The 18,273-nt window shown below is 51.0% G+C and overlaps 1 protein-coding gene across 1 annotated transcript; it reads left to right on the top strand.

Moving 5' to 3' along the window:
- Positions 1-4,290: 4,290 nt before the first annotated feature.
- On the top strand, positions 4,291-10,933 carry Krt9 (keratin 9). Its single transcript, XM_048365310.1, is given in 13 exon segments — positions 4,291-4,720; positions 4,723-4,826; positions 6,204-6,286; positions 6,398-6,554; positions 6,797-6,958; positions 8,119-8,244; positions 8,377-8,600; positions 8,975-9,168; positions 9,274-9,351; positions 9,472-9,603; positions 9,769-10,194; positions 10,456-10,524; positions 10,914-10,933. Coding segments are annotated over 13 exon segments (2,205 nt in total).
- The last annotated feature ends 7,340 nt before the right edge of the window (positions 10,934-18,273 follow it).

Below are 18,273 nucleotides of genomic sequence, written 5' to 3'. Positions count from 1 at the left end.
TTCCTGGCTCCCACCTGGGGCTTAGCCATGGCGAGCAAGTGGGGGATGTGGAAAGCTGGGTACAGGCAGGAAGGAGGACTTCCAGGGCCTTACCCTCCCTCTGACGAGGGCCCCTTCCCCTTGTGTGGGGGGGAGTGTACAGCTGGAATCTGCCATTGTTTCCCTCTCTGGTCCTTTGTCTGCCTCTCTGGGTCCTCCCCATCTCTTCTGTCCATCTCCATCCCCCTTCTGGGGGCAAGGAACTGCAGTCTTCACCTGGGCCGTGGGGAACAGCATTCTTTCTCCCTGGAACTCATGTGGTGGGCTGTTTCTGAGCTACAGGGACTCCATTCTTGGTTCCTATTCTTGAGGGCTCCCCCCCCCCCCTAAAATGTGTGTGAGATGGGGTTCTGATGGCAGATGCTGAGCCTGGAGGAAAGAGCGAGCCACATTCCATGGCAGGGAAGAGCTCCCTCACTCAGGCCAGGCTGTTCAAGCCTCCTTATCTGTTGTACCCAATCCACCTGGCTCCTCATGCCAGGTAGAGAGCCTGGGAGGAGGGGGAGGATGGGACCAGCTGCAACCCCCCACCAAAGACCTTCTGTCTGGACCCATGTGGCCAGCTCCTCTTTGCACAGAAAGCAGAGCCAGATGGGGGCAGGATTGGTAGAGGAGGAGGGGAGAGAGGTAGAGGGGAGAGAGGGGGAGTGAGGAGCTCGGATGGGGGAGGGGGATGTCCCCCCACAGGCAGCAGTTGAATGTTTATCCAGAGGCTCCTTCATCTCTTCTGAACTCAGTATCCAAAGGCTTTCCGTGAGGATAATGAGGCCAGGGCTACAAAGGTAAGGAAGGTGAGGCCAGCAGATGGTGGTGTCCTACCTGACACCCCACTGTACTGTTCCTAGAGGCCCATGAAAATGGGTGGGAAGTTCTTCTGGCTTGCCCTGGGTGATTAGTGGGGGAGAGAGTCAATGATCAGTGTCCGCCAGGGCAGCTCGTCTTCCTGGGCATCAGGGAGGGACTCTGAGGACAGAGTGCGGGACGGTGGGAGGTGGAGGTGGGTGGGGGTGAGGGCATGGGACAGCTCGACACCAGGGCTGGCGATGGGCCCTCTCTGACCAGAGTGGGCAGGGCAGGGTGCTCCAGCTCAGAGCTCCTGACCAGTCAGAAGGGGCTCCCGAGACTGCTGAGGACAGAACAGAAACCCTGTCTACAAGCTGTCCCCAGGGCCCTGTGTCCCAGCTCTGCCCCACCTTTTCTCTGCCCAGCTCAGGCACCAGGATGTGGGGTATGCACCCCACCTCAAGAGGCGACATCGGCGTGAGGATGGTGAAGCGGGATAAAGGACCACAGAAGCCGGTCCAGGTCTAGCCCAGGCCTCAGACCGCTTTGTAGGCCGATGTTGGCTTTCTCAGCACAGGCAGGCAGGAAGGAAGGTGGAGAGAGGTTTAGAACCCCAGGAACGAGGGGAGGGCAGCCACATCCTCTGGCTAGCATTGGCTGAGGAGTTTCCCATGTGTTAGACACTCCCCAAAATGCCCCCAACATGTTCAATTCTACCTAATTTTGTAATTAATGTGTTTTGTACCACTTATTAAAATATTAACTTATTGAACACATTTTGGTGATTGACAGGCCCAGTGGGGTGTTTCAGAAGAATGAAAACTAGAGGGGTAAAGAAAAGTGATGGAAGGGGTGAATTTGATCAGAATATTATGTGTGTGTGTATGTGTGTAAATGTCACCATAAGTCCCCTTGTATAACAAATGTATGCCAGTCCCACTGGCTCATGCATGTAATCCTAGCTACTCACAAGGCTGAGCTCTGAGGATCCTGGTTCAAAAACCAGCCTGGACAGATAAATCCAAGACATTCTTTTCCTTTTTTGCCAGTCCTGGGCCTTGGACTCAGGGCCTGAGCACTGTCCCTGGCTTCTTTTTGCTCAAGGCTAGCACTCTGCCACTTGAGCCACAGTGACACTTCTGGCCATTTTCTATATATGTGGTGCTGGGGAATCGAACCCAGGGCTTCATGTATACAAGGCAAGCGCTCTTGCCACTAGGCCATATTCCCAGCCCCATAGTTTTTCTTTAAAAAAGATTGAGGGGCTGGGAATATGGCATAGCGGTAGAGTGCTTGCCTTGCATGCATGAAGCACTGGGTTCGATTCCTCAGTACCACATAAATGGAAAAAGCCAGAAGTGGCGCTGTGGCTCAAGTTGGCAGAGTGCTAGCTAGCCTTGAGCAAAAAGAAGCCAGGGACAGTGCTCAGGCCCTGAGTTCAAGGCCCAGGACTGGCAAAAATCAAAACAAACAAATAAAAAAAGATTGAGAAATAGAAAAGGAAATATATTTTCTGTCATGTGATTTATTATCTTTTCCTCTCCAGGGTTGGTGGGGGCGGGGAGGTGGGGATGAGCATGTGGGCCTGGTTGATGAGGTGAGGGTGGAAAGGAAGCAAGGCCTCCTGGATCAGAGAGCTAGTGGGGATGGATGTCTATTGTATAGGTGAAGATGTCACCAGCCAAGTAAACAGGACCAAGACATCTTGGTGCATCAGGAGGTTGTGGGGCTGCAAGAGGCAGAGCTCCAGTAACTAGCACATCTGTCTTTAAGTACCACAACTGCAGCAGGGGTGCACCTTTCCTGAGGCACTGCAGAACCAGGCTGATGATTGGAGTGGACGTAGCAAGCTCCTATTCCGACTCCTACCTTGGAAAATCCATGATCTATGTGCACCTGTCAGAAACAACTGGTTATCTTTCCTTCATCCCCTATGGGTTCCTACTTGGACCAGGCATCGTGGCAGGCTCTGGGACAAAGGCAGGATGGGCAGATGCAGGCTGAGAGGAATCCTTGCTCTCCTCTGGGTGGGGTGGCTGGAGGGGAAGCCACAGACATGCAGTGACAGAGACCTTCACAAGGCAAAACTCAGGCCCAGAGTGGCGAGGGCTGGGAAGGCTTCATGGAGGAGGAGGCACACACAGAAGCTGGTGAAGATGATGAGCAAGTCTTCCACCTAGAAGACACAGAAGAGGTATTTTGATTGAAGGCACCCGCGAGAGAGGTGCGAGGAAGTTGGGGAATTGAGTTGTCAGGGGATCTGGGAAGTGGGGAGAGAAGGGTCAGGGAGAGATGGGCAGGACAGTGCCGAGCTGCAGCAGTCCATTGTATCTTGAGCCTTTCTCATGGGTCCCTTCCTGGGAGATGGGCAAATTGGTCTCACCATTTTATAGAGGAGGAATCGAGCAAAACGCAGCATGATTAAGTAAGGGATCCATGTCTCCCAGCTAGTGGGAGACACCTGTGCTCACAGCCTTCTTGCATTCCTCTTTTTCTGGCCCTGAGGGATCAGAATCTGTATGGGAATTTCCGCAAAGAGCAAGGGTAGAGCTCATCTTTGTATCCTGCAACCTCCAGGGCTCAGTATAGACCGGCATTCAACCATGGTCAATTTCATGCCCACCACTGGGCCCTGTAAAATAGGTGTCCAGCCAGCATCAGTAGCAGTGCTTTATTGACTGGGTTGGCTTTCTTTGTCCACCAATCCCCCCCCCCCCCCGCCACCCACCACCCCCAAGTCCTTCATGGGCTGCTATGGAGCTCGGCAGACATGCTGTTTCTCACCTCCCTCCATCTTTGGCCATGTCCTCTTGTCTCCTCAGCAATCCAGGGGCTCCTCAAGGCAGAGCCCCGTCTTTCCAGTCAGTGGGGAGATCCTGGAAGGGTGAATTGAGTCTTTCATCAGCTGGGGCTCCAAGATGGCAGGAACGGTGTCTCCTTCTTCAGCCTCCCTTGATCTCCTTGTACCCAAGTCCTGGCTCAGCCCAGGCCAGCTCCCCTAAAGGCCCAGGTGGGAAGCGAGAGGAGAGGGACACACCCAGGGATGGTCATTCCTGGGGGAAATGACTCTTCTTTAGGAGTTTCTCTGTTGGCTCCTGAGAGGGGCTAAGTCTCAAGCCTGCTGTCAAGGTCACCCAGAGACTAGACTGTGGGATATAGGTCAACCCTCCTGGGCAAGAGACTTGATTTATGGTGTCTTTGACAGCCTAATGTCTTCAAATTACCCTACACAATGGAGAGAGGCTGGGCCCCTGTGGGGCAGTCACCAAAGGGACGCAGAGCCCGGGGCTGCCCTTCTGTCCTGTATCCCAGACCTTCACTGAGTCTGGGGAGGGGAGGGTGGAAGGCTGGCACACACAGAGGAGGGCACACCTAGGCGTGCCACCTTCAACTGGGGGCGATTATAAGTACATGGCCTTGGGGACAGCAGGCAAGCTAGCAGCACTCCTGTGAGCGGCTAGCACGACCATGAGTTGCAGACAATTCTCCTCGTCCTTGTGGAGCCGCGGCAGCAGCTGTGGGGGTGGTGGGGGCAGCGGGGGCAGCATGAGATCTTCCTTCAGCCGCTTCAGCTCCTCAGGGGCCCGAGGAGGAGGAGGAGGGGGAGGAGGGGGGTTCAGCTCTTCCAGTAGCTATGGTGGAGGCAGCTTTGGGGCCTGTGGGAGGGGAGGTGGCGGAAGTTTTGGTTCCAGCTATGGTGGAGGACTCGGCGGGGGCTTTAGTTCAGGGAGTTTTGGTAGTGGTACAGGAGGCTTTGGTGGATCTGGGGGTTTTGGGGGTGGCACCGGAGGCGGTAATGGTGGCATCCTGGACATCAACGAGAAGGTCACCATGCAGAACCTCAATTCGCGGCTGGCTAACTATCTGGATAAGGTACAGGCACTAGAGGAGGCCAACACTCACTGGAGAAGCAGATCCAGGGGTGGTATCAGTCCAAGGGACCTAGAATCTACCAGAAGGACTATTCCCCTTACTATGATACTATTGAAGACCTCAAAGACCAGGTAGGTCCCAGGACCTTCGTAGATCTCTCTCTCTCTCTCTCTCTCAGTCTCTGTTTCTCTGCTTTTCTATCTCTCTGTCTCTGTCTCTTAATGTGTCTCTGTCTCTCTATGTCTCTGCCTCTATCTGTCTGTCTCTCTCTCGGCCTGCCCCTGCCCCATAGGACAGTAGCCTAGCAGCTAGGCATAGACACTAGGTAGAAGCTTTAAACTTTCATCAGAAACAAACCCGAGTTGTCCTCCTGATGGCACCAAGGCTGGGGCTTTGGCCTATGTTCTGTTTTTTTTTTTTTTTTTTTTCTTTCAAACTCTTTCCACTTTCAGAGTGTAAACACAGCAGAGAAGAAGCTCTGATTAACATGAGTAAGGCTGGGGCCGGGTTTCAATTCAATCCCATCTCTTGCTTCTTGCTTCTCTTGTGTTTCTGGAAGGAGGTTATCTTTTCGGGTATTTTGGACCCAGATATATGTATGCTGTTTGATGGCGAGGATCTTGAGATCTGGGGATGGAGTCCTTCTTACCCTCCCTCCCTCCCTCCCTCCCTCCCTCCCTCCCTCCCTCCCTCCCTCCCTCCCTCCCTCCCTCCCTCCCTCCTTATGTCCATTTACTTGACTATTCATTTACTCCATTCAGTGAGTGACTGCCTTCAGTGTACCAGGCTTTGCCTTCAAACCCAAGGAGTCCACAGTCTAGCTCTTCATCTTTTCCTCTTGCTTTTCTATCGTGCCTTTAAATGTGCTGTTTCTTTAGGGCTTAATTCAATCACCATCACCTTCCTGTTGTCTTTCTTAATTTTTCATTTGTTTGTTTGTTTGTTTTGTTTTTTTTTGCCACTCCTAGGGCTTGGGACTCAGGGCCTGAGCACTGTCCCTGGCTTCTTTTTGCTCAAGGCTAGCACTCTACCACTTGAGCCACAGCGCCACTTCTGGCCGTTTTCTATATATGTGGTGCTGAGAAATCGAGCCCAGGGCTTCATGTATATAAGGCGAGCACTTTACCACTAGGCCATATTCCCAGCCTTCTTTCTTAATTTTTCATAACATAAGCCATTACTCCTTTTTGTGTTACTTTGGATTTTTATAATTGATGGTGGGTTGCTTGAGGAGCAGTCTCTCATTGATGTCTAAGCCTGTAGTGTCCTCTGCAGTAGATCTTCACAAATTTGCTCAATGAATGGATGAAAGCAGCTTGAACCTCTTTGCTGAAGGCTGTAGGAAGCCTGTGCTATGGACCAGCTGTTGAAAGCTCCTTTTGCTTCCTGAACCTCTTCCTGGATGAGATTCTCCCCTTCTAGGGTTTTGTCTGACCTCTTCCTCTCCAAGCAGTGAGTTTGGGAGCAAGGAGGTTTTCATGTCATCTTCTCTTTATTTTATTTTTCAGATTCTGGACCTGACACAGCGTGGTAACAAAACTCTCTTGGACATTGACAACACTCGAATGACAATGGACGACTTCAGGATTAAGTGAGCCCTTCCCTCTTTCCCCTCCTCCTGTGGTCTGTCCTTCCTCTGGAGATCCCTGTAGGACTGGGTATCCTCTTGCTCATGCCCTGGGGGCCTCTGGCTGATCTACAGGCTTCAGATGGAGCAAAACTTGCAGCAAGGGGTGGGGGGTGACATCAATGGCTTGAGGAAGGTACTGGATGATCTGAACATGGAGAGGGCTGACCTGGAGATACGGTTTGAGTCTCTACAAGAGGAACTGAAGGCCCTCAGGGAGAACCACCAGGAGGTAGGAGTCTACTACTGTGGCCTAGTGGGAACAGAGGGGCAGAAACAGCATGGGACACCGTGGAGTGTTGCCTGAGAGACCCCATGCCTTCACTCCGGAAGAGGACACTGGTTGGGGTGATGGTTGTGCCTTGACTTCACAACTATGTCCTTTCTCTGTACTCTGAGGGACACGTGAGCGAGATCTGAAAAAGTGTGAGAAGGATCCCACACCTGACCTCATGTCTCCTCCTTCTCTGGCAGGAAATGAGCCAGCTGACTGGCCAGAATGATGGGGATGTCAATGTGGAGATAAATGTTGCTCCTAGCAAAGATCTCACTCGGACTCTTAATGAGATGCGAGAGAAGTACGAGCAGATCATCGATAGGAACCGGAAGGACATCGAACAACAATACGAGTCCCAGGTGAGCAGAGGGTGCTGCCTGTTCAATCTTCTGTCCCTCCGTCCATGTGTCCTGCCCTCCTTTTCTTTTCCTTTCCTTTCCTTTCCTTTCTTTTCCTTTTCCTCCCTCCCTCCCTCCCTCCCTCCCTCCCTCCCTCCCTCCCTCTCTCCCTCCCTCCCTCTCTCCCTCCCTCCCTCCCTCCCTCCCTCCCTCCCTCCCTTCCTCCCTTCCTTCCTTCCTTCCTTCCTTTCTCCCACCGCGCATCCTCCCACCTGTCCATCTCTCAGTATGGCTATATCTTCTACTCATCCCTCTTCCATCACTGCACCCAGACACAATTGTAGAGTAGCTTCTTAGTGCTACTTTCTTGGGTGAAAGTATCTCAGAGGTGAGCCAAACAAGTTTGTTACCCTGAAGAAGCTCATTGTTTAGATAGGTGCCAGTAACTGATGATTGTCATAGTTACTCAGGAGGCTAAGGTCTGAGGATCACAGTTCAAAGCCAGCTAGAGCAGGAAACATCCATGAGACTCTTACTGCCAATGAACCATCAAAAACAAAAAACAAAAACCAAACCCTAGAAGCTGGAGCCGTGGCTCAAGTGATAAAGCACTAGCTTGAGTGAAAAAGGAACAGCTCTGAGTCCAAGCCCCAGTACTGGCACAAAACAAAGCAAAAAAAAGAAACACATAGTTTGTAGTGTGTGAGAACAAAGCCAGAACATGAACAACTTACTACAACGTGATATGATTTAAGATTCTGTTAAAGGGACACAGTGCCTTCCCACTTTGTTGAACTCCTTGATTGCTTCCTTCCTGCTTGATTCTCTAAAATTTAGCATAGAGCCTGGAACATAAAGGCGTAACTTAGTATATCTTTGTGTGAGTGAGTGAGTGTGTGTGTGTGTGTGTGTGTGTGTGTGTGTGTGTGAGAGAGAGAGAGAGAGAGAGAGAGACAGGCAGAGACAGAGACAGAGACAGAGAGACAGAGAGAGAGGGAGAGTTGGGGACAGTATGACCTTGAAACTTTGTGTGAGCCAGACAAGTGCCAGTCTGAGGAACTGAGAATTCAGTGTCTTTGGCTTGGCTCAGTCTTGGTCTTCAAGGTGAAGATCTTGGGAAGGTGAAGTGAAGTCTTGCTTGCTGAAGCTCCTTGGTCCTAACTGAGCCTTTGGGTTTTCAGATGACTCAGATAGAACAAGAAGTGACAACGAGCGGCCAAGAGATGGAGAGCAACCAGAGGGAGCTGGCCCAGCTTCGGCGCAGCGCCCAAGAGCTGGAGATTGAGCTGCAGGGTCAGCTCAGCACGGTTGGTGGAGCAACTGTGGATTTCCTGCTGGGGTGGGGGTGGGGCACAGATCAGGCTTTGCCTGATCTTCAGGGATGGCAAAGAGAGAATGGTTGTGTGGCCTCCTCTTAAAGCCTCTTCTTGCCCCTCTAGAAAGCAGCCCTGGACAAGGCTTTGGAAGACACCAAGAACAACTACTGTGGCCAGCTACAGCAGATCCAGGGGCAAATCACTGAACTCCAAATCCAGCTGGAACAGATCCGGGGAGAGACAGAGTGCCAGAATCAGGAATACAGCGCTCTGCTCTCCATCAAGACGAAGCTGGAGCAGGAAATTCAGACCTACCGCAGCCTCCTTGAGGGGGGCCAGGAAGACTTGTAGGTCTTCGGTGTTCTGTGGAGCCCTGTCCGGACTCCCTAGGCCCCTGTCCATCTGAAGGGGCAGCTAGAGAAGTTCTTGTATGCAAGGGTCTACTGGATCCAGGACTTTATCCTGTGTGGGGATGGGTAGAAACTCAGGGCATTTGAGCTGAGAAAGGAAGATAATGACAATAAGTGAAAGGGCTGCTGCCCCCCCCGCCCCCCCCCCCCCCCCCCCCCCGTGACAGAGAGAGGAGGTGCTACTGCAGGCCCAGCTGGAGGCCTCTTCCAGCTGTGTGGCCACTGTGGCTTTTGAGTCTTGACTTAGTGTAGGTTTATTCTTGTATAGTATGTGAAGTTCACTTATTTTATCTTTTTTCTTTTTTTGTCAGTGATTCTTCTGGAGCTGGACAAATGGGCTTTGAAGGTGGCAAAGGAAGGAGAGGGGGAAGTGGAGGCAGCCATGGTGGAGGAAGTGGAGGCAGCCACGGTGGAGGAAGTGGAGGCAGCTATGGTGGAGGAAGTGGAGGTAGCTATGGTGGAGGAAGTGGAGGCAGCCATGGAGGAGGAAGTGGAGGCAAGTATGGTGGAGGAAGCAGTTCTGGAAGAGGAAGTGGGGGCAAGTATGGTGGAGGAAGCAGTTCTGGAGGAGGAAGTAGAGGTAGCTATGGTGGAGGAAGCAGTTCTGGAGGAGGAAGAAGTGGAGGCAGCTATGGAGGAGGTAGCAGTTCTGGAGGAGGAAGTGGAGGCAGCTATGGTGGAGGAAGTGGTTCTGGAAGAGGAAGTGAAGGTAGCTATGGTGGAGGAATCGGTTCTGGAGGAGGAAGTGGAGGCAGCTATGGTGGAGGAAGCAGTTCTGGAGGAGGAAGTGGGGGCATGTATGGTGGAGGAAGCAGTTCTGGAGGAGGAAGTGGAGGCAGCTACGGAGGAGGTAGCAGTTCTGGAGGAGGAAGTGGAGGCAGCTATGGTGGAGGAAGCAGTTCTGGAGGAGGAACTGGAGGCAGCTATGGTGGAGGAATCGGTTCTGGAGGAGGAAGTGGAGGTAGCTATGGTGGAGGAAGCAGTTCTGGAGAAGGAAGAAGTGGAGGCAGCTATGGAGGCGGTAGCAGTTCTGGAGGAGGAAGGGGAGGTAGCTATGGTGGAGGAAGCAGTTCTGGAGGAGGAAGTGGAGGCAAGTATGGTGGAGGAAGCAGTTCTGGAGGAGGAAGTGGAGGCAGCTATGGTGGAGGAAGCAGTTCTGGAGGAGGAAGTGGAGGCAGCTATGGTGGAGGAAGCGGTTCTGGAGGAGGAACTGGAGGCAGCTATGGTGGAGGAATCGGTTCTGGAGGAGGAAGTGGAGGCAAGTATGGTGGAGGAAGCAGTTCTGGAGGAGGAAGTGGAGGCAGCTATGGTGGAGGAATCGGTTCTGGAGGAGGAAGTGGAGGCAGCTATGGTGGAGGAAGCAGTTCTGGAGGAGGAAGTGGAGGCAGCTATGGTGGAGGAAGCAGTTCTGGAGGAGGAAGTGGAGGCAAGTATGGTGGAGGAAGCAGTTCTGGAGGAGGAAGTGGAGGCAGCTATGGTGGAGGAATCGGTTCTGGAGGAGGAAGTGGAGGCAGCTATGGTGGAGGAAGCAGTTCTGGAGGAGGAAGTGGAGGCAAGTATGGTGGAGGAAGCAGTTCTGGAGGAGGAAGTGGAGGCAGCTATGGTGGAGGAATCAGTTCTGGAGGAGGAGGAGGAGGAAGTGGAGGCAGCTACGGAGGAAGAAGCAGTTCTGGAGGAGGAAGAAGTGGAGGCAGCTACGGAGGAGGAAGCAGTTCTGGAGGAGGAGGAGGAGGAAGCGGAGGCAGCTATGGTGGAGGAAGCAGTTCTGGAGGAGGAAGTGGAGCCAGGGGAGGAAGTGGAAGGCCATCCCAGTCGCAGTCTTCTTCCTCAAAACCTGAAGACTGTGATGATGAGTCACAAGGTGAGGTGTAATTCTGGCTGGTGAGGTAGAGGGGGGAAGAGTTAAGGGGTTTTTATTTTATCTTGTTGGGGTTTTTTTGGTAGTACTGGGGAATGAACTCAGGGCCTCGTGCACGCTCAGCACCCCTCTCTCCTTTGTATATCTTTGAATTTCTTTGGGGGAAGGACACATGCTCTAAACAGAATTGGAGTTTAGGAGGATTTTAGTGAGATGCCATAGACCAATTCTTGGTTTGGAGTTGGCCATCGCTTTCAACAACCTTGGATGAATTCCATCTCAGCTTTCTCCAGCTCTTTGAGTTTCAGACCCTGTGTGCTCAGTTTCCCCAGCTGTTTCACTTGAGGTCCTCTCCAAGTTCTCACTTGAAGTCCTCTCCTATCTCTCCACAGACCACAAGATTCGATATTAGAACTCCTGACAATTTTCATTGCCCAGCCCTAGATGAGCATCCTCCTGGCAGGCAAATCTTGGAAGACTCCTGCTCAGTGTACCCTGACATCAGAGCTAGCTGGCAGTGCACCCTAGTCCCCACTGGGGACGGGACTCACTTAGCATTGTGCCTCTGGCCATTTATCAGCTTCTTACCCTACTGGGCTTTGATGACCTCTGGACTGAGGAGAACTCTCTCTCTTTTCTTCTGTGTGACCTGGGATGACCTCACTCATCTCCTGATCCTGACTTCCTAATAAAAATTTCCCATTGCAAATTAGACTTGAACTTTGACCTGTTTGTCCTCTGGGATTAGGTAGTATTACTTGATTGGATTAGGAAGTGCTCAGGAGATTAGTAAATCACACCTCTGTATGTGAGGCTGTTTCCACAGAGGATTTACTAAGGGGGAAGATGTAATGCCCAGATTTTTTAAGGCCCCCAAAGACAACCATCAGAGTCCAGAGTCAAAGCCAAACCGCAAGGGTCGTTTATTACGAGTTCGAACCCGGTCCCCCCCTCCCCGCACACTCATTGCCAGTGATGCTGAGAGGCCCCGAGCACAATTCCAGCACAGCTTTTATAGACAAGTACAGGGAAGATGAGGAAGACCCCTGGTTACAAGTACATGATTGGTTGACATTTGTCCTAGTTTACTGGTCGCCTCAGGACTGGCCTGGGTCTTCCCGCTGAAGCATGGGTCAGATGGCCTTAACCCTGGGGGTGGGCCTCCAGGAGTGGTCACGTAGCCACATTCCTGGAGCCAGCCGGTTCCTACCTCCTGCTCCGGGCCGGGGTCTGAGAGCTGACACTTAGTTATGTCCAACCTTGAGTGGGCTCCGGGCGCGGACAATTAATCATGTCCCGGCGCCAGATAATGCCCAGAGTCAGGTAGAACAGAGGTCACAGAAGGGGTGGGGGTGGGGCGTGTGGTTACAGAGTAGCTACCCCACTTCCCCATGGGTTAGCAAGCAAAGGTATAGAAGCAAAATAGCTGTTAAAGGCATAATGGTCACAATTTTATTCTCTACGCTCTTCAAAGACACACTCCCAATGTAGACAGCACAGTCTCCTAGGCAGAGGTCCCAGGGAGGATGAAGGGGAAAAAGAAGAGTCAGCCATTTGAGTCTCTGTCTTCTCTCTCTCTCTTCTCTCTCTCTCTCTCTCTCTCTCTGCTTCCTGGCTATCATGAAGTGAATTACTCTCCTCCATCACATTCTCCCTTCCTTGATGGGTTGAAACCTCTGAAGCCATGAGTGAAAATAGCTCTTTCTTCCTTTCAGGTTGTTTATGTCAGGTATTCTGTCACACTGACAAGGGAGCTATGTAGCAAATGGAATAGAGGTTCAGCCATCTTTAGTTGGTAACAAAGCAATCTATAATTAGTGGTTTAATATCCTCAGCCAAGCTGGGTACTGGTGGCTCACACCTGTAATCCTAGATACTCAGGAGGCTGAGATCTGAGGATTGTGGTTTGAAGCTAGCCCATGCAAAAAAAAAAGACTGTGAGACTCTTACCTCCAATAAACTACTGAAAACAAACTAACAACAACAAAAAAACCAGAAGTAGAGCTGTGGCTCAAGTGGTAGAGTGTTAGCCTCATGCAAATGAAGCTCAGTGACAACACCCAGATCCTAAGTTCAAGCCCTAAGACCAGCACAAATGAATAATAATAAGCCTCTAATTTTGGCCTCTTGGTACTCTGTAGAAAATCCAGTAACATCAACACAACTGCCAGTTAACAATGAAAGACGAGTCTTAAACAGTTAAATTGGAAATAATTTGCAAAGCCGAATTAAAGAGTATACACAGACCCCATCTCTCTCTCACACACAGACTCCATTCTGTGTAGGAAACACACAGAGCCATGTCTAGATGAAGGGCTGTTGGTGCTACATGGAAGAAGAGCACATACATTGGGTGTCTCCATGTAGCCATCTTTGGGAAACCCAAAACTTGTGTCAGGCTTTCTCAGGCCATTGTGTGTGTGTGTGTGTGTGTGTGTGTGTGTGTGTGTGTGGTTGGTGAGGAGATTACAAACTGTAACATTTAGGATGCTAAGGGCAGAGCTCAGGAAAATCCAAGATTTTGAGGTTTATAGGTAGAGGTGGAAGCTGAGTGGTAGCTCAGGCTTGAGTAAGATGCCTGAGCAGCGAGTGCTGTTCAGCCCTTTTCCCCTTCCCTTCCCTTCCCTTCCCTTCCTCCCTTCCCTTCCTTCCCTTCCCTTCCCTTCCCTTCCCTTCCCTTCCCTTCCCTTCCCTTCCCTTCCCTTCCCTTCCCTTCCCTCCCCTCCCCTCCCCTCCCCTTCCCCTCCCCTCCCCTCCCCTCCCCTCCCCTCCCCTCCCCTCCCCTCCCCTCCCCTCCCCTCCCCTCCCCTCCCCTCCCCTCCCCTCCCCTCCCCTCCCCTCCCTCCCCTCCCCTCCCCTCCCTCCCTCCCCTCCCTTCTCTCTCCTCTCTCCTCTCTCCTCTCCTCCATTGCCCTCCCTTCCCTTCCCTCCCTCCCTCTCCTTTCTTCCTTCCCCCCTCCCCCCACAGTGCTAGAGATCCAACAGGGCTCAGCACCTGCTCCACCCTAGCCCTATATCCCCAGCCTTTTGTCTATGTATCTGTTAATAGCTAGGGTGGAGGTAATGTCCTCTGGCTCCTCATGCTGGGAAATGAGAGGATGGGTACTTGAAGGTAATTCCACTGTGACATTCATAAGTCACTTAGGAAGGCTGCTAAGAGGTTGCATTGATTTCTAGGCTGTGAGGGCCAGATATTTGAATCTAGGAATTCAGACCCACTGGAGCCAGGACCCTTGCACCTATTTCAAAAGCAAGGAAACATTAGTTTAGAAAAGCTAAGTAATTCAGCCGAGGTCACACAGTATAGGAGTGATCAAGCATAGAATGAAATTCACTTTGGCTCAGTCTGAAAGCTTCTGCTCTTTTCCTGCCGGGCTTCCATGGTCTCAAACAATGATTGGGTTCCCCAATAAACACAGGAGCCAGCTGCTGCCATTAGTAGAGGCTTGCCAAAACCATCTTGCATGACAACAATGACAACACTCTGGGTTGGGAATGACCCGGATGACCTTGCATAGAGCGATTCTTTCCCGGGACCCCCAGGTTCTCCAGAAGTTTCTGGTCTGCATTTGCCAAAGGGAGGATGGGTGAGTGAAATAGAGGCATGAAGGTGACAGCTGGAGGGTCTCTGAAAATCCTCTGGGCTCCATCATCCTATTATTCTGACACTCGTAAATCTCCAGGGCTTTGATCTCCGGGGCCCCTCCCCTTAGTCTTCTACTTGTCTAGGCTGAGGCTGTGCTGGTTCCCTTGGCCTCGGGCTCTGATCCTCTCTTGGAATCTCAAGTCCAAACAGGAGTGAAATCAATCGCCTTCCCCGTTCCAGCTACTAACTGGAGGATGTCTTAGAAAATTCTTAGGAAACCTGAAGGCTAATTCAAGGATGAAGCAACAGAAAGCAAGTCTGGGAGGGGCAGGGCAGAGCAAAGTTGAAAGGGTAAGAAAGGCAAGGCAAGTCATTAACCATAGCTGTTTACCATAGAGCTTCCTTATGACACAGCCATACCACTCCTGGGCACCTACCCAGCGCCTCAAAAGCCAGGATACCATCAAGACTCTTGCATAGCCATGTGGTTGCTGCATTCTTCACAATAGCTAAGTTGTGGAAATACCCCAGATGTTCTACAGTAGATGAGTGGATAAAAAAATGTGATACCTATACGCAATGGGATTTACACAGCTAGTATTATTTTTAGGAAGAATAATATTATGCCATTTGCAGGGAAATGGATGTATCTAGGACAAATAATGTTAAATGAGGTACACCAAGCTCACAAAGACAAACGGCACATGTTTTCTCTTCTATGGAGAAGCTAGATCTAAAATACACAGTGACATAGGAACTTCTACAGGTCTCTAGACATTCACACATAATGAGACCGAAGGAGGATACTCTTAGAAGAGGAAAAGAAAGACACAATGCCTTCATGCATCTGATCATACAAAATAATTATTGGGGCTGGGGATATGGCCTAGTGGCAAGAGCGCTTGCCTCGTATACTTGAAACCCTGGGTTCGATTACTCAGCACCACATATATGGGAAACGGCCAGAAGTGGCGCTGTGGCTCAAGTGGCAGAGTGCTAGACTTGAGCAAAAAGAAGCCAGGGACAGTGCTCAGGCCCTGAGCCCAAGGCCCAGGACTGGCAAAAAAAAAAAAAAAAAAAAAAAAAAAAAAAAATTATTGACATGAACTCCAGGAAATGGAAACAAGAGGTCTTTTTCTTTATTGCTGCTTTGCTTTCTTTTTTGTTATGTTTGCTCATTTATATCTTTGGGAGTGTAAGGGGAGGCACAGAAATGGTGGCCCAAAGAGTGGAAAAATGCAGCAATGGACACTATGTTGCAAATGAACTTTACAAATTGTGGGTGGGGATAAGAGGGAAAGAGAGAGAGAGAGAGAGAGAGAGGAGAGAGAGAGAGGAGAGAGAGAGAGAGAGAGAGAGAGAGAGAGAGAGAGAGAGAGAGAGAGACTGTCCAAAAAGAAATGTACTCTTTACCCAACTTATGTAACTGTAACCCCTCTGTATATCACCTTTATAATAACAATTAAAACACTAAAAAAAAGCTGTTTAAGAAAAATCTCAACTTGGGGAGGGTTCATCTGTTTTCCATTCCTTCCTCAGATCCTTCTGGCAGCTATTAAGCAATTAATTCAACAAGCCTTTATTGGCCCCTCTTCTCCATCAGGGGCTAGAAATATAACTGTCTGTGGAACAGGGGGAACTCTGTCCTCTTGGGCTCACAGTGAGCGTTGGAGGCAGCTATGCAGGTCAGCAGGTGCAGCCTCAGACAGCCAAGCCTTCTGGAGATGAAGGGGACAGAGGAAGCCTTTCCTGACCCAGCCATCAGTGAGGCTTCCCGACATGCGAGGGAGGCCTGGCTTCCATCTGCAGGAAAGGAAACAGAGGCTCACAGGAACAAAGCCACTTGTCCAAGCCAAGCATACCACAGTTGATCTGGCATCAGATTCCCCTCTTAGCACCTTAGGCCTCTCCAGCCTCTAATAATATTCATCTTCTCTCCCTCCCTTCCTTCCTTCTTTCCTTCCTTCCTTCCTTCCTTCCTTCCTTCCTTCCTTCCTTCCTTCCTTCCTTCCTTCGTTCCTTCCTTCCTTCCGTCTTTCTTCCCTCCTTTGTGCAGTACTGGGGCTTGAACTCAGGGCCTAGGTGCTGCCCTTGAGCTTTTTGGCTCCAGCCTGGTGCTCTACCACTTGTCAGACCTCCACTTGCCACTTTTTGGTGGATAATTAAGGATAAGAGCCTCACAGCCTATACAGATTGGTTTCAAACAGTGATGCTCAGATCTCAGCCTCCTGAGTAGCTAGGATTACAGCCTTGAGACGCTGGCACCTGGCTTTTCTTTTTCTTTTTCTTTTTTAAATGCTCTAAGATCAGAGCTTTGGCTTTAGTTTACCCCCAGAAAGCTTCTAATGGAATGAGGGTGTTTGATCAGGCAATCCCTAGCAACCCCTTTGGATCAGACACTCAGTTGTTCTGATGGCTTTGATCTTCCCAAGCTCAGCCTGCCAGGCATAGCATCTCAGCCTCTGGAACACACTGTTCTCACCTCCACCCAGGCAAACTGGAGCTCTTTGATCTGCTCCCTTAGCATGACAGAGACTGGGCTGGAGGTCCTCAGAGGAACTGTAGTCTAGGCAGAGAAACCTCAGGAAAGGAACAAGAAGCTCTAAGGCCCCAAGGAAGAGTCAAGTTTGCAGATATGTAGGTGGTTGGTTCCTGGGAACGCCCCCTGCTCCTTGGCCACAACCAGAGCCCAGCCATCTGCTCCTTCCTTGAGAATCTGCTCCTTGCGGGGCTTTGTTGGGCCAGGCTGGGGCTATTTGTTAGGCTGACTACAGTGACCCCAGTGGACCAAATTTGGTTTCCCATGGAGACAAGGCCCGGCGATGGGCTAGATTTGTTTGTGCCCCGAGTGGGGGCAGTGTTTTGGGGCAGGAGGAGCTGCATCTGTAAGGCTCGGTGGGGACAACATGGCACCATGAAGCAACTGGAACCTGCTTCTTGGAGCTATTTTCTGGAGTGAGGAGGGGCTGGAGAGAGACAAGGGCTGGTTAGAGGCAGTAGGAGGACAAATGATGGAGGGTTTTACTGGCTGAGACATGCCAAGGAGCCTGGCCTCTGTCTGGTTGGTCTCAAACAAGTCCATGTCCTCTCTCCACTTTTGTCTAGGTCTGTCATCTCTGTAAGTGCTTCTATCCTTGCTCTGGACTACTCCTAGACTGCCAAAGTTCTGGAGTGTCCTTGCAGGTTGCTCCAAGGCCCTGTGGCCCTCTTGCCTGTGTGCCTTCATTCACTGCATAGGTAGGAAGAGAGGCAGGCTTGGTGCAGAGCACCAGCCCAGAGCTTACCTTTGCTCCAGCATGACTCTTCCCATTAGGTAGACCTCAGGACGCTGAGGTTTTTAGAGATTCAATGTCTTGTCCAAGGATAAAAAGCTAATGATGTGTGTGTGTGTGTGTGTGCGTGCGTGCGTGCGTGCGTGTGTGTGTGTGTGTGTGTGTGTGTGTGTATGCAGGTCATTCCTAGCCTGGTGGGATTTTGCTTTAGGTTTCCTGTCCTGTCCCCATGTAGAAGGCTTAGGGAAACTTCTAGATCTCACTGAATTTATGCTCCTGGTTTGCTCAAGTAATTACAGTTTTGTCTTCCAAGGGTCCCACTAAATTCCACCTACAATAGAACTGCGAAGGGAGGGGATGGTCATATTCTGAGTTTTTAAAACAGAAGCAGCGCCAAGGGTGGCAGGCTGCAGGTGTTTCTTCATAACTGTGGAGGTAGCGACCCCTTGTGGCCACATTGCTCAGCCAGGAAACGGTGTGACAGATGATCTACAACTTCACAGTTGGAAAGGGAGACACCTTCTCCTTGGAGAGATCACCTGCCTTTGCTGACCAGAGGAGGAAAGACTCACGTCCAGGCTCACACAGGTAGAATTCAGGTCTTTGGCTGTCTAACTCTCCCTGGCTCTTCCCTTAGCTCAACACTCCCAGTTCAATATTCTTTCTCTGCTGTAGGGTGGCCACAAAGCATTCTGGAGCAGGATTAACTCCCGTCCAGACAGGCTCCATCTGATGGCTGAGGTGCAGAAAGAGGACCAGGAAGGAGGAAAAGAGCCCACCTGGTGTTAGGACAGTGAATTCCTGTAGAGCCTCCAGGGGGCGCTGTGGTACTGAGTTGTCTTGGCCCTGGTCTCATGGAAGGAAGGCCATAGAGCTCAGCAGGCTGAGGACAAA

This window comes from Perognathus longimembris, chromosome 17, assembly GCF_023159225.1.
Source record: "Perognathus longimembris pacificus isolate PPM17 chromosome 17, ASM2315922v1, whole genome shotgun sequence".
NCBI classification, from domain to species: Eukaryota; Metazoa; Chordata; class Mammalia; order Rodentia; family Heteromyidae; genus Perognathus; species Perognathus longimembris.
This window is presented reverse-complemented; position numbering and strand designations above follow the sequence as displayed.